Here is a 14,852-nt window from a genome sequence, read left to right on the forward strand (position 1 = left end):
AAATTTTTTGGCTAATATTTTTAAAATGCTATCATCGGGCTGTAGCTCAGTTGTTAAGGTGTTTCGTTGTCAAAACCCAGGTCATGGGTTCGAACCCTGCTGGGTACCCCGATTGATGCCTCACCCTTGAAGTTTGCCCCTGCTTTGTGGGATAAGGGGGGTCCCATGGGTACTAAGCCCGTTTGCCCCTGCTTTGTGGGATAAGGGGGGTCCCATGGGTACTAAGCCCGCTTCCTAACGCCCAACTTTTAAAAAAAAAAAAAAATATTTTTAAAATGCCTCATTTTAGCATTTAGTTCCTTTCTGCTCTCGCGGCGCCTCTCACAGTTTGCTTTCTTGGTTCTCCTGCACGAGACCTTTGCCTGTGGTTAGGGTTTTTACCTTTCTGTGCGGGCTACAAGAAAGGTTTCTGCTTCTTCTGTGTATGTTAGGGTTAGGGTTTCTTGCCTGTCTGTCGGATCCTTCACCTCGGCATCGCTTCTGCAAGCTCGGCGATTTACGCTCGAAGCGTTTCGACGGATTCAAGGAGCGCGAGTGACGTTAGAGCTTGCTCTGTGCAGGTAGGTTTCGCGTCAAAGGCGTCTGCTGATTCATTCTATCACGAAATCTCTGGCTGGTTTTACTTGCCCCTGTATCTGAGCTTCTCCATCTTAGCAGCGAAACGGTGCTGTGTACTCATGAGATCTACTGCAGCTTCGCCATGAGAACTGTTCTCGATTTGGCGGGATATGCCTAGTTGCATTTCGCACTTGCACTGTAGCGTTGTAGTTTGTTTTGTTCGACACAATGAGCTACTGTGGCACTGTAGGCTTGCGTAGGATGACATGTGCGGCTTGCTCTCCCTAAAATGCTTCTCGATCTGCTGGCCCTTTTGTTTTGCTGCGCAGCGACGCTTTCTGTGCTCTTCATTGCACACGAATCGCTCCCTGCATTTTCTCGTTATTGAATTCTTAGGCTTCTGTTTGTGCAGGACAGGCAGAAACGGCCCTTCTGTGAGCTCTCCGGCTACAGCTTTCATTTGTGATGCCTCGCAAACGCAGGACGCCCAAGGAAGGAGAGGGAAGCTCCCAGGGACCTGAAGGTCCTTCCACTGAATCTCCCACTGCTCCTGTGAGTCAGCCAGTCCAAGGTCGTAGCGGTCATCAGCAGCCCCCCTCTAGTGGTGGTGGACAACGAGCTCCACAGCCTCCGGTGGGCCGAGCACAGCAGGTACCACAAGGGGGACTCATTGCATCTCCAGCACCTACTGGAGCAGGTGTTTCACAGTCGAGGGAAGAAAGAAGGGGCGGCAGAGGTGGTGATGGGAGAGGGTCAGGAAGAGGTGGTGGGAGAGGTGGAGATGGAAGTGAAGGGGGTAGAGGTGAAGATGTTAGAGAAGGGGGAAGAGGCGGAGATGGAAGAGGAGGTGGAAGAGGAGGGGGAGGAAGAGGTGCACAACTCCGAGGGAGAGGCCGAGCCCCTATGCCGCCCCTGCAAGCACCCCCTGCCATGGCTGCTGGACATCAGCCTCTGATTCCAGCTGGTCCCATGCCTGTTCCCGATCTGCCCCAAGCTGCTGCAACTCAATCATTTGCTCCACCGTACAGCCTACCTGGTGGGGAGCAGGCTGTTCAGTTCACGCCTCCCAGCTATGGAGGAATGGTTCCAATGCAAGTCCCCCCCTTTTTCATGCCAGTTCAGCCACAGTACCCTGGACTTCAGCAGCCAAGAGTACAGCCTGGCGTTCCCACTGCCACTTACATGGGTGGTCAACCAATGGGGCAGCCTCCAGCTGCTCTTACAGCCACTTTCATACCCACCCCGCCAACTGGACAGCCGGCATTTGTACAACGAGCTCCTTTAGCTCCCAGCACTGAACTAGGGTTGTCTCAGCAATTTCAGCAGCAGGCAACTATACAAGGTTCGACTTCACGTATGGTCCAGGATCCAGGGCCGTCAGCACCCTTAACAGTTGAGCTTAAAGCTCCTCCGGTTTCAAGCAAAAAGCTGCGCTTCCCGCCTCGTCCTGGAAAGGGTCAAACAGGCATCAAATGTATTGTGAAGGCCAACCATTTCTTTGCGGAGCTGCCTGACAAGGATCTTCATCAGTATGATGTATGCCTTTCTATCCTCTCCAAATACTGCTTCTGTTAGATAACATTCATGGGGTTAGGTGTGTTGGGTTTTGGGCTTTTATGTGATTTCATGTTTTTGCAACCATGTTTTCTTGAAGGTTTGTGGCATCTGTACACAGGTTACAATCTCGCCTGAAGTTACCTCACGGGGAGTTAATAGGGCTGTTATGGAGCAGCTTGTGAAAACCCACAGGGAAAGCTCCTTGGGTCGCAGGCTACCCGCTTATGATGGTCGGAAGAGCCTGTATACTGCAGGCCCCCTCCCTTTTCAGAGCAAGGAATTCTCCATCAGTCTTCTAGATGAAGATGATGGGAGTGGTGCCCCGAGGTATTCTTCTGATTTCCATGCAGGAAGGTCTTGAATGTTTGCAATGCAAGTATGTTGTGTGGTTTTGTTCAGTGACAGCTGAAGCTGCTATCTTCTCTTTGCAGAAGAGAGAGGCAGTTCAAGGTGGTCATTAAGTTTGCAGCTCGAGCTGATTTGCATCACCTTGGAGAGTTTTTACATGGCAGACAGGCAGATGCTCCTCAAGAGGCATTACAGGTCCTTGATATTGTTTTGAGGGAGCTTCCAACCCAAAGATTTTGTCCAGTGGGTAGATCTTTCTACTCGCCTAATCTGGGTAGGCGCCAACAGCTCGGGGAAGGCCTAGAGAGCTGGCGAGGTTTCTATCAGAGTATCAGGCCAACTCAAATGGGCCTCTCCTTAAATATTGGTATGGCTTTCCCTTTCTTTTCAGTTTGTTGGTTCTCCATGAGTTCCATACTGCGCTGGAGTGATATCAGAGGTGTTCTGGATGTGTCTGCAGACATGTCTTCAACAGCGTTTATTGAACCTCTGCCAGTTCCTGATTTTGTCTCTCAATTACTTGGCAAGGATATTTCCAGGCATCTTTCAGATGCAGACCGAATAAAGGTATGGACTGAATTGGAGATGTAAGGGGTTAAGATTACCCAAGGTACCAGGGTTAGATCTCTGCTCAGGGTAAGCTGATTTGATTAGTGAAGTTTAAGTCTTTAATCTGTATATACTAAGTTTTCTGTTTGCTATTTTGCCATGTCCTTGCCTTACAGATCAAAAAGGCTCTGCGGGGGGTAAAAGTCGAGGTTACTCATCGGGGGAATATGCGCAGGAAGTATCGCATTTCTGGATTAACATCACAGCCCACACAAGAACTAACGTATGTATATAGATATGCATTGTCGTGCTTCTTTGATGTTGGAAGTTTTGGTTAGTTTAGAGTATCAAGATGCTTAACTCAGACAATTGAGTCATTATATTTTCTCGCAAGACTTAATGTGAATGTTTGTGCATTGAAAACATGCTTGTGTTTGGAAGCTTTCCTGTTGATGAGAATGGAACGATGAAGTCTGTGGTTGAGTATTTCCAAGAAACCTATGGCTACACTATTCGCAATACTGTTCTCCCGTGTCTTCAAGTTGGGAACCAACAACGCCCTAATTATCTGCCCATGGAGGTTAGGATTGAATGCCCTCCTGTTTCAACATTAGGTTAGTTTTCTTTTTTAGAAAGGTTCAGTGTTGACCTGTGGATGTCTCGCTTACCCATTTTGGGGCAGGTTTGCAAAATTGTGGAAGGACAGAGATATTCGAAGCGGCTAAATGAGAAGCAGATTACGGCATTGCTGAAAGTTACATGCCAGCGCCCTATAGACAGAGAAAGAGATATTATGGAGGTTTCATCTTGCTAGCCAAACTCCTATCCCATTCTTAGTGTAGTGTATGCATGTTTTTGTTGTGCAAAAATGCTGAGACTTTCAAGGAAGCATGGGGGGCATGCTCTGATTACTCTGACCCTCTTTGGCTGTTCCTTTGTTCCTCTGTTCCTTTGTTATTGCAACAATTTATCTGGATGTATTCTTTTTGCATTCAAAGGATGTATGGCCTAGGATGCAAGTTAACTGTCTTGTGTGAGTGGCTTCTATGCCTGGTGTTGATACCACCTGAAAAATGGCAGACTGTGCGTCACAACTCTTATGCCGAGGACCCTTATGCAAGAGAATTCGGCATTAAAATTAGCGACAAGCTTGCTGCTGTTGAAGCTCGAATACTACCTGCTCCTCAGGTCATTACTGTGCTGCTCTCTCTCTCTCTCTCTCTCTCTCAGGTGTATGAGTCGTTTTCTCATTAGCCAAACTCCTTGACATACCCATTTCTTGTATCGGGTTTCTGTGCAGCTCAAGTACCACGATACAGGGAAATTGAAAGTTTGCCAGCCTGAAATCGGCCAATGGAATATGCGAGACAAAGTGTGCAATGTTATCTAGTCAGTTCATTATTGCATAGAACAGTGGGCTCTACACTAGCCAAGGCTGAGGGTTTCTTTTGGGTTGGTTTGTGTAGAAAATGGTGAATGGAGGAGTGGTAAATTATTGGGCTTGCATCAATTTCTCTCGAGGGGTCCAAGATAGTGCTGCTTGGAGATTCTGCCAAGAGCTGGCCATCATGTGCCAAGTTTCGGGCATGGTACTGCGTTTTTTTTGATGTAGTATATATATAATGCATGGTAACAATCTTGTTTTAGTACTGTAATATGCTAGCCCCTATGACTCATGCTCTTCTGCCATGACGATCCAGGCGTTCAAACAAGAACCGGCAATAGCGATACACTCAGCACGGCCTGATCAGGTTGAACGAGCCTTGAAGATGGTGTTTAAGGACTTCCAGGAGAATGTCAAGGGACGTGACCTTGAATTGCTTGTAGTTATTCTACCTGATAACAATGGTACTCTGTATGGTGAGTGGTACATACGGCATGTGTTTTAGATCATGCCTCATGTGATTTTGTGTAAAATTTAAGGGCCTTAACAGACGTGGCAGACTTGGGTGTAAAAACGTGCCGATGGGCAGTTACTTGGTCACCACCCCCACCCATCTCCAGGTATGTCACACAGCCTTCCGATGGGTGGGTAGTCTGTAAAGGCCCAGAGATTTTGGTGAGTACTCGTGCCTTTGTTGTTGGTTTAGACTATGTTCCTTCTAAGTCCAAGGGCGTCCCTGCCCATCGTCAGGTTTCTAACTGTCTTTTGATGCCCTTAAGGCCGTAATCTTTTGGCACTGTATCATTGGCCATCCTTAATGGTTCCCTTGCCTTGCAGGAGACCTCAAGCGCATATGTGAGACAGATTTGGGTCTGGTCTCCCAGTGCTGTTTGACTAAACATGTGTACAAGATGAGCAAACAGTACCTGGCAAATGTTGCCCTAAAGATTAATGTCAAGGTTGGTGGTAGGAATACTGTGCTGGTTGATGCTCTGTCCCGCCGTATCCCTTTGGTGAGTGACATTCCTACCATAATTTTTGGAGCTGACGTGACACATCCACATCCTGGAGAAGATTCTAGCCCCTCCATTGCTGCGGTGAGTTTTTCCTTGTAGGTGAATAATTAGTGAGGACCATTCCATGGCTTCAAAGAAAGATGTGAATTGATTGTGTTTGGGAAGCAATGTGTTCCTACGTTGTCGCCTGTGAGATGACGCTGGTCTGTGTGCAAGGTGGTGGCGTCACAAGATTGGCCAGAGGTAACGAAATATGCAGGTTTGGTGTGTGCCCAAGAGCATCGCCAGGAGCTAATACAGGACTTGTTCAAGAGCTGGGTCGATCCTGTTCGTGGTCCTCAGACCGGTGGAATGATCAAGCAAGTGTTTTCCCCTATCATTACCATATCCATGGATATTTTTTTTTGGAAGGAAGGGTTGGGGGACTGTGGTCAGTGGGATAGGATGAGTCGCTCTTTAAAGTCTCGTCTCTGAACACCTATCAGTGTGGTCACTGACGTTATTAAGAGTATGTTGGATGTGCTTGTTTATCAGGGAGCTTTTGATATCTTTCCGGAGAGCAACAGGCCAAAAGCCTCTGCGCATCATCTTCTACAGGTAATTTTCCAGCCTATTGAGGGATTTGTGTAGGGTTCTTTGATGCCCTTTGTTTTTGGAGGGATGCAATCTGATCAGAGTTTGTTTGCAGGGATGGTGTCAGTGAAGGGCAATTTTATCAAGTGTTATTGCATGAGCTGGATGCTATACGCAAGGTATGTCCTGAAAGACTGCAGTCCAAGCAATATGCATGCAGTCTAGCTCTACAAGTGTAATGTGGGAGGCTTGTAGGGCATTTGTGATCTCAGCTTGTGTATTTTGGGATGTCAATGAGGCGACACCATTGCTTAGGTTGACCTGTCAAATCTTGCAGGCTTGTGCATCATTGGAACCAAACTATCAACCTCCTGTTACCTTTGTAGTGGTCCAGAAGCGCCACCATACTCGTCTGTTTGCCAACAACCACAATGACAGACGAAGCACAGATAACAGTGGAAATATTCTTCCAGGTAATTTTATTTTGCTAGAGATGGTACCACTTTCTGTAAGTGGCCCCGCTTTATGATAGTAGTATGTGGTTTCCACTCGGGTCTGCTCTAATAAATCTGTCCCATCTTTGGAGCAGGCACAGTGGTTGACTCGAGGATATGCCATCCCACAGAGTTTGATTTCTACCTCTGCAGCCATGCTGGAATACAGGCATGCATATACTCTCTGTTTTATAGCCTATTAAGTTGTGTAACTAGGTTCTTGGGGGACTTTACTAAATCACTCCCCTCCCCTCTGCATGAGTGGCAATTTTAACTCACTGGTCCCTCAGGTGTGGAGGCTCTCCCCCCCATCTCATCCCTTGCCCGGATGGGCATTAATGATTGAGTTATAATCAAACTTAGTGGCATTGGTTCATCCATGTAAACTTACACCTGGTGGTATGATTGCTTGCATATGGACTCTTTACACGTTTCAATGGTAACAACACATGCTATTGTGTGGTTTTGCTGGTGGCAAAAAATTTACAGGGAACCAGTCGGCCTGCTCATTACCATGTACTATGGGATGAGAACAATTTCACGGCAGATGGCCTACAGCTGCTTACAAACAATCTTTGTTACACGTAAGGATTTCTAAAAGATTATTGGTTGCTGCATTGCTTTAGTATTTTCATTATGTGATTGATTTGAGGTAACTTCTTGTGTAGGTATGCCCGCTGCACACGCTCAGTATCAATCGGTGAGGGCCTGGTTTAAAGATGAGCAATATGTGATCTTTGTCTTTGTGTTGGTCTTCTGACTCTTGTAGTTTTCTTTGTTGTGCAGTCCCTCCTGCATACTATGCACACCTTGCTGCTTTTCGGGCTCGTTTTTATATGGAACCTGAGTCAGATAGTGGCTCTTTGACAAGTGGAGCTGGTCCTGCTGGGAGAAGCATGGCCACTGGTAGCTCTGGGTCTCGAAGCACTCGCACAGCTGGAGCATCAGTCCGCCCGCTGCCTGCAGTGAAAGACAATGTGAAACGTGTAATGTTCTACTGCTGAGCTCGGTGTAGTTGGAACCGAGTCAAATTTATGTACACTTGTATATGCTTTCGTATCTAGAGGAATAATTATCAGTCTGATTGGGTTACGACGACATAAGTCAGGAAAGGAGACCTTGCGTGTATGTACAGTAGCTGGGTGGTACCTTTTGTCTTGTTATACCATAGTATATACTGCTCTAGTCTGCACCTGAGATATTTCAGAGAATTGCAGGCTATCTTACCTGTCATGCTTGTTGTGACCTTGCCGGTTATATTTGGTGTGGAGGGATTTTGTATCTATTGCAGCCTTTATCTGGATTTGCATTCTGGAATGAGTTTTGTTGAATGCTGACATGTGGATCATTGGGTCTTTGAAAAAAAAAAACTGGTAGATTTAGTGATGGTGAATGAGGGTGGATCTGGAGTGTGTATGGTGATGTGAGGATGTGATTACTTGTGCAAAAATGTGCTCTGTGTAGGAGGATTTTAAGTACAAAGTTTCTTTCCTCTCACCAATCAAGTTACAATATGAATATTAGGTCTAATTCTAAAATAAAAAAGTCGAAATACTTATTTTTTAGAAGAAATTCATCATTTTTAATCACCTTATAGAGGAAGTGAGCGATCATTGAGAATGATCTAAAGCTACTTTGGATAAGTTTATTGTGAAGTGGCATGGCACCTTTTTGCAAATGGGTTTCCAATTTGTTGATTCTTGTATTGACCTATTCACATTGTTAGTGGTAGGGCTGCATAATGGAGTTTTGTTTGGTGCCACCAATGGGTCATTGCAAAAAAGTTACCTTATGAGAAAAGAGCTTTATATTTTCATGTAGCATATAACCATATAGTAGTAGATTAAAAGTGAAATGAGCTTTTATTACACTCGTGCTAACATATCCTTGAAAAAGTGAAATTGACCACAGGGGTTCAGCCTTAAATACAGAAAGTCATTCCACAAACCTCCTAGCAATATTCCCTTACGATTCTAGACCATGATTGTCTACTTTTGTTATGAACACATTCATCAATTTCTCTGCATCTATGGCTTTGGACATAATGTAAACATGTGAAAATTTTCTTACCTTTACAGTTGGCTTTTCATGCTAGACATATCTAGTTATATAATATGGGTGATTTTGTTTTTGGCTCGAGGATTAAAACTCATCATTCTTATATTGTCCCAAGTCCGTTCTTTTCATCCAATTATAATACGGGTGCTCTTGTTTTGGGTTAAAAGATCACAACTCATCATTCTTATATTGTCCCAAGTCCATGCAATATAAACTAAGGTAAAACAAAAAAAGTAGTGTGTTGCCCACGTCTCTAGCAGTGTGGGCTTGTGATTTGGAGGGATTTTAAGTCCATGCAAAAAAAGGGGGGGGGGGTAATGTGCATTGTTTGAGAAATTATTTTCCCTTGCAAGGCCATGTGGAGAGTAATGTGATTCGATATATATTTACATTGCTAAGCTTTTTAATGTTAACAAGTGATCTTTAGGCATTCCATATTGATTCTAAAAGCGTATGTGGTAGTTCATCTTGTCTTACATGTAGAACATTTGTAAATGATGTGATGAGGTTCTTTTTTCCCTAAATAAATCTTGTTGTTTGTTTCTTGACTTTTCTTTTTAATACTCCCGTGCTCACATTCTTTCTTCTAAATTTTATTTTCACACTGCCTTGGCCTTGTTGTTGTATACACATCTCGATTATCTACTTTCTTCAAAAAGCTATTTTTGAGTTTTTCTTGACTGTCATCTCTTTTTTTTTTTTGCCCATAGCAGTTTGAGAAAAGATGAATTAATTCAAACGCACCTATGATATTTCATGCCACCTAAGTGATTAACTTGTTAATTTGGCCAATGATATTTCATGCCACCTAAGTGATTAATTTGTAATTTTGGCCAATGGTATGTAGTATTACTTTCTATGTAAATGTTCTCCCCTCTACAATTGGAACTTTCTCATCAATTGTGAGGATCTTGGTGCAAGAAGTCATTTGGACCTTTGATTGCACCCGCACCCCTGTCCAATAAATTCCTAATCCTACGTGTGCTTCTAGGTTCCTCTAAAAATACCCTTGTTTTGGCATTTAATCTAGCACTCGATTGGATCTCGTTTCACGTTTTTTTAATCATCAAAGGTACCTCCTTGAAGTTTGAGTTTTTAAGATTTGTGTGTTATAAGTGTGACAGGGTCTTTTCATGCATCTCGCCTTTGCCTATCCTACCATGTTTATTCCTTAGTGATGTGGAGATGCATCACAATGCTCTTTACATGCTTTTAGGTTCCCAATGATAGCTCTTCATGGGTAATTATTGAGTGAAGATGGAACTAGTCATGTGGGTTGTCAACCACTCTATAGGTTAACATGGTTTTACTCGCCAAGCTTACTGTAAGAGGTACTTTTCCATCTCACACTCGAACGAGCACTTATCCTTTGTAAGATGGCTTTGAAGCAGCCTTACCTTGTGCTTAAGAACTTCGTGTACATACTAGCTTGAGAATAGTAGGTCAGACCATTTTTAAGTTTTGTCGGCCTAGTATGAGAACTAGTCACTTGTATAAAAAAAGATACACAATCAATCCATTGCAATAGAATACTTGTGAGCTTTTTTCTTTTAGACTCTTGCTTGCTTATATGCTATTAGATTTATGCATGCTAGATGGATACTTGCTTGAATAGGTTTGCTTGTAGGTTTCTCTCTTCCATTATCTTCTTCTTTTCTCACCTTTTGTGAGAGAGAACCGTTGAAGATGATTTTCAATTTACCTCTGTCTAGGCAAAGAGAGCGCTTCCTTCACCCCATTGGCAAAGGAGCATTCTATGTGACAATAGAGTGAGGATGCTACGGATGAGCTAGTGCACCCATATCGAAAAGTTATATTTAACGGCTCTAAGGTAAGGACCGACGACACATGATTCGGCAAGGCTAAGGTAATCCCTTGACTTGAACATATTACATAATCATTCCCTTGCAATAGAATACTTGTGAGCTCTTCTCCTCTAGGCTCTTGCTTACTTGTATGCTATTAGATTCATGCGTGCTAGATGGATGCTTGTTTGAATAGGTTTGTTTGTAGGTTTCTCTCTTCCATTAGCTTCTTTTTCCCTCACCTTTTCTGAGAGAGAACCACTGAAGATGAATTTCCATCTAAGCAAAGAGGGCTCTTCCTTCATCCCATTGTCAAAGGAGCATTCTATGTGATGACAATGGAGTGAGGATGTGATGGATGAGCTAGTGCACCCATATCGAAAAGTTATATTTACAGCTTGAAGGTAAGGAAGAACGACATATGATTCGACAAAGCTAAGGTAATCTCTTGATTTGAATGTATTTGGCACCATTGACGAGGACTAGTCTAGGACTTAGCTCCATTAATCCATCTATTTCATGCTATTGGGATCACCCAATATTGCTCGGTGTTGAGTATGAGGTCACAATATGAAAAAAATATGGTTTTGGAGTCTTGGATGTATTTAGTTTGTTGTTTTTTAGTTTGATTTTAAGTTTATTTACATTATGGCATTCCATTTTCATCTCTTAGAAGAACAAACCGTGGTTTCTTGGTGATTTGCATGATTTTGGAGCCTAAAAGGCTTAGATTTTATTACATTAAGCTAAGGAGTAGCTTAGCAGTTGTGATTAGGAGTGAATGCACTCCAAAAACATGAGTATTAAGCTCCATGTAAATTAGAGTGGGATAGTAAATTAGTTCATGCATTTCATAAAAAAAATCATGCATTGTTTGAATCAGTAGCTTAGAGGCATGCAAATCCAATAAAAATAATAAAAAATATTAATTACTTACATATTAATCACCATTAATTAGGATTAGGATCCTTAGTCATCTCATTAAGTCCAAAAAATCTCAAAAACCAAGCCAAACCAGCTCGTGGGATTGGGGATGCGAGTCCATAATCCCGAGAAAAAGATGTGAATCTGGATCTGTGAGCTTGGAGACGCGAACTTACGGACATGAGCCTATAGACATGCCTTAAAGGCTTGTAAAAGCATATATACTTATATTCTTTAAGGATTTTCTTATCATCTAATCTGTATGAGCTACAAATTCCAAGGAAAGGTCTTATCCTTAGTAATTATTAATATATTTATTATAATTACACACCAACCTTATCATAGGAATATTACATAAAAGTTCGTGCCCCGGGTAGGAATATTTCATAAAAATAAAGTACGTGAGCCTAGTTCATACAAAACGGTCTGAGCCTATAGGTGTGAGCTTGCATACGTAAACTTGTATGGAGACATGAACCTGTAAATGTGAGTCTAGAGGTGTGAAGAACCTACAGACGTAAGACCATTAAAAAAAGATTCAAAAAATAAAAAAACGTAAAGCAAAAGAAGTCTTTGTTTGTAGCTTTCGTAGAAGAGATGTGTTTGAAATTGATTTCAGACATACTTTAGGAAGCACCAGAGACTGTTTTACCAAAGTGAAAACCTTGATGTAAACTTGATCTAGACTAATTATTGGAAACGACAATTCAATCGACTATTATGTATTAAACCACATTTTTTCAAACGCACCCAACCCAACCTTCGATCCCAGCAAACCACATTTTTTCAAACCCAACCAACCTTTGATCCTAGTAGCAAATGACTAATAGGCTCAGTAGAGTGCTCCCCTACTATGAAGGCAAAACTCCTTTGAATCCACCTCCAACAAGGGGCTTTGGGATGAAATGTGCCAATTAAACACAAGCATGAGTGAAGGAATAGTGGAGCACGTGGAAACATAAGCCACTATGGTCCTCTAAGTCCTAACAGATTCACCAATTGGCTCTGTAAAAACAATGCCATAAACTTCATGAAAAGGGTACTAAATAGTTCTATCTTTAGGTGAAGCTCCAATGTGAAGAAGCAGCAGTAGAACTAGGAACCTCAAGGTTTTCTCCCTAGAAGTGGTCAATCATGTCAGATGTCACAATGTTTCAAACATTTGTTGTCGATTCTAAGCTAGGATTATCCTAAGCTTGCCACGACTAATAACAAGTAGCTCAATAACCGCAAAGTTACGATAATCGAAACATGTCTCCTTTTCTTGTACCATTAGAGACGAGTGTTCCTCAAAACACATAAAAACAGGCACACACGATGCAAGCAAGAGTCTCACTTTTTCCATAGAAGCTCATTATAGAAGCATCTTCACCATGGAACCAAGTTTTTCCAGATCTTCTCCATTCGGACGAGGAACATGGAACACGAGGAAGGGTAAAAAGCCAAAGTTTGGAGGACTACCTCAAACTAAAGGGATCCATAAGGACATTTACATAACGTGTCCTTAGCCTCAAATCAAGGCTAGCGGAGGATAAATGCCATTGGAAACCACACAACCCAACCCCTTGTTGGGGCAAGAAATCCCAAACCCCTAAATAGAGGGTTTTGTGCAACCACTCCCTTACGCTCTACCACCACGTGAATATACAGAAGACATGCTTAGGATGGTGTTCTAAATGGGAAGGGGGTTTGTGAGACAAACATAGTACCTAGAGGCTCACAGTTGGGAAAAACAACGCCAATCCACATCTCAAGGATGATGTCCAAATTTGATGGAACTTGAGATCCCATTTAGTATCTAGAGAAGTTCAATTGAATTTGCGAGGCCATAGGAAGAATTGATGACCCCACTAAGACCTGTTCATTCGAACTTTGTCCGGAAGGCAAAGCAGATGAGTGCCTTAGTATCTAAACCCACATGAAAAGGCCAGCCTATGAGGTCTTGAGATACACTTTCATTGTGAGATTCTTGCTCACAATGGAGCAAAATGAAGCCCCATCACACATATCTATAAAACCTCAAATAAGAGGAGCTAGGCTACATTGCTAGAATCAAGCATCTCCACATGAGATCCAACTTGCGAGAGAGACTAGATAACTTATCACTCATTGATTGATTTATAATTGGTCTCAAGAGCAAGAGGCTTCATGAACATCTCTATAGGCCTAGACACGACATCTTTAATGAGTGTTGCCTCCATGAGGCAATAGACCTAGTAGGTAATCTGCATGATAAGGATGTAGAAGTTGTCCACCTAGGGGATGCGCCATCCAAGGCTTCCATGGATAAGGGTACCAGCACCACATCTAGAGTTCTAGTCAATGGCATGAGCATGGATGAGTTGCTCAACTGTTCAGACTAGTAGTAGTAGCAGGGCCATCCCCAAGGGCAACCCCAACTAGTCCTCAAGCGGGACACTCACATTTATTTCCACGGAGAGATATGGTTTGTTGTGCAATTTACCACCAAAACCATATGAGCAATGCTAAGCCCTAGTAGGCATACCAACTATATTATGTTCATTTTGCTAGGGCCATGGGAACCATGATACAGATCATTGTTGGTACTAGAGGGAAACATGACATCATAACCTATGCTCTCGACAACAAAGCAACCACTAGCCCTATTGCCCATACCAAATGCTTCTTAATCGACACATAATCTAGTGTCCATTTATTAGAACCCTATAATGAGAGGTATGCATAGACCGCCCACCAATGCCATACCCAACCAGCTTCTCCTGGAACTATAAGCGGTAGTACAATAGTTTTGCTAGGCGGAACATGGGGCTATGAGTATATGAGAAATGCGAATCATATGGATATCCAGAACAATCCTCATCCATTGAGACTATGCCTCCTTGTTTGAAGCTATAAGTATATGAGCAATACATGGATATCCAGAACAATTCTCTTCCATTGAGACTATGCCTCCTTGTTTGAAGCTATGGTGCAACAAAGGGTGAGAGGCTTCAATAACATGTCATGCAGGACACCTCTTTAATGTTTCCATGGTAAGGGCCCACATCATGTTCGTGAGAGTTCTCATAGAGCTGTCACACCAAGTACCCTAAGATTGTCCCAAAAGAAAGAGAACTAGCCACTTTCACGAGCCTTAATTTATTAAGTGTACAAGGAGGAATTATTTATATAGTACCCCTTAAGACTCTAGAGACTCTAGACTAAGATGAGGCTAGTTGCCAAGGCAACTAAGAAGCAAAAATCTCAAGCTTCAAAGCCCTAAAGGTTGCTAAAGGATTGGAACTAGAGGTCCAAAAGAAGAAAACCTTAAAGAGAACTCGAAAACACAATGCACGATCAATTGTCAAGGGCAATGACTTGTGATCATTGAAAATGGTCATGACGATCCCTCCCTCATGGAGAGAATGGAAAATCTCCCACTTAAATGAGCTCTTCCAAACAAGAAGAAACCCATTTATTACACAAACATTCCAAAGCAATTCAAAGAATACCCCAACCCCATGTTAGATAAGGAGAGAATGAAACAAGTCCAAACACTTGCAAGGAAGGTGCAGGGTGAACGAGAGCCACTACTTGAGCAAGTGGTCGAGTACAAACCATTGAC

General features: G+C 42.9%; 1 protein-coding gene across 2 annotated transcripts; it reads left to right on the forward strand.

Moving 5' to 3' along the window:
* Positions 1 to 266: 266 nt before the first annotated feature.
* On the forward strand, positions 267 to 7,816 carry LOC147614790 (protein argonaute PNH1-like). Of its 2 annotated transcripts, none has more exons than XM_086780134.1 (21): positions 267 to 560; positions 971 to 2,094; positions 2,234 to 2,442; positions 2,547 to 2,830; positions 2,924 to 3,030; positions 3,189 to 3,295; positions 3,454 to 3,592; positions 3,695 to 3,811; positions 4,093 to 4,200; positions 4,313 to 4,384; positions 4,479 to 4,601; positions 4,713 to 4,872; positions 5,234 to 5,493; positions 5,629 to 5,775; positions 5,951 to 6,009; positions 6,101 to 6,164; positions 6,323 to 6,458; positions 6,575 to 6,648; positions 6,969 to 7,063; positions 7,148 to 7,179; positions 7,266 to 7,816. In XM_086780134.1, exons 2-21 carry the CDS (start codon positions 1,024 to 1,026, stop codon positions 7,481 to 7,483), a joined length of 3,582 nt encoding a protein of 1,193 aa, XP_086636260.1. In that variant the 5' UTR covers positions 267 to 560; positions 971 to 1,023; the 3' UTR covers positions 7,484 to 7,816. The 2 variants fall into 2 exon arrangements, with proteins under 2 accessions (XP_086636260.1, XP_086636261.1); XM_086780135.1 differs by having other exon boundaries at positions 273 to 560; positions 976 to 2,094.
* Positions 7,817 to 14,852: the final 7,036 nt, after the last annotated feature.

This window comes from Cibotium barometz, chromosome 41 (genome assembly GCF_041138505.1).
Source record: "Cibotium barometz isolate CiBa-2024 chromosome 41, ASM4113850v1, whole genome shotgun sequence".
In the NCBI taxonomy this organism is placed as follows: Eukaryota; Viridiplantae; Streptophyta; class Polypodiopsida; order Cyatheales; family Cibotiaceae; genus Cibotium; species Cibotium barometz.

Coding starts and splice junctions, on each gene's coding strand:
- LOC147614790 (XM_086780134.1), top strand. CDS start 1,024: ATGCCTCGCAAACGCAGGACGCCCAAGGAAGGAGAGGGAAGCTCCCAG. Junction 4,201..4,312: donor GAATACTACCTGCTCCTCAG/GTCATTACTGTG, acceptor GTTTCTGTGCAG/CTCAAGTACCACGATACAGG. Junction 7,064..7,147: donor ACAAACAATCTTTGTTACAC/GTAAGGATTTCT, acceptor CTTCTTGTGTAG/GTATGCCCGCTGCACACGCT.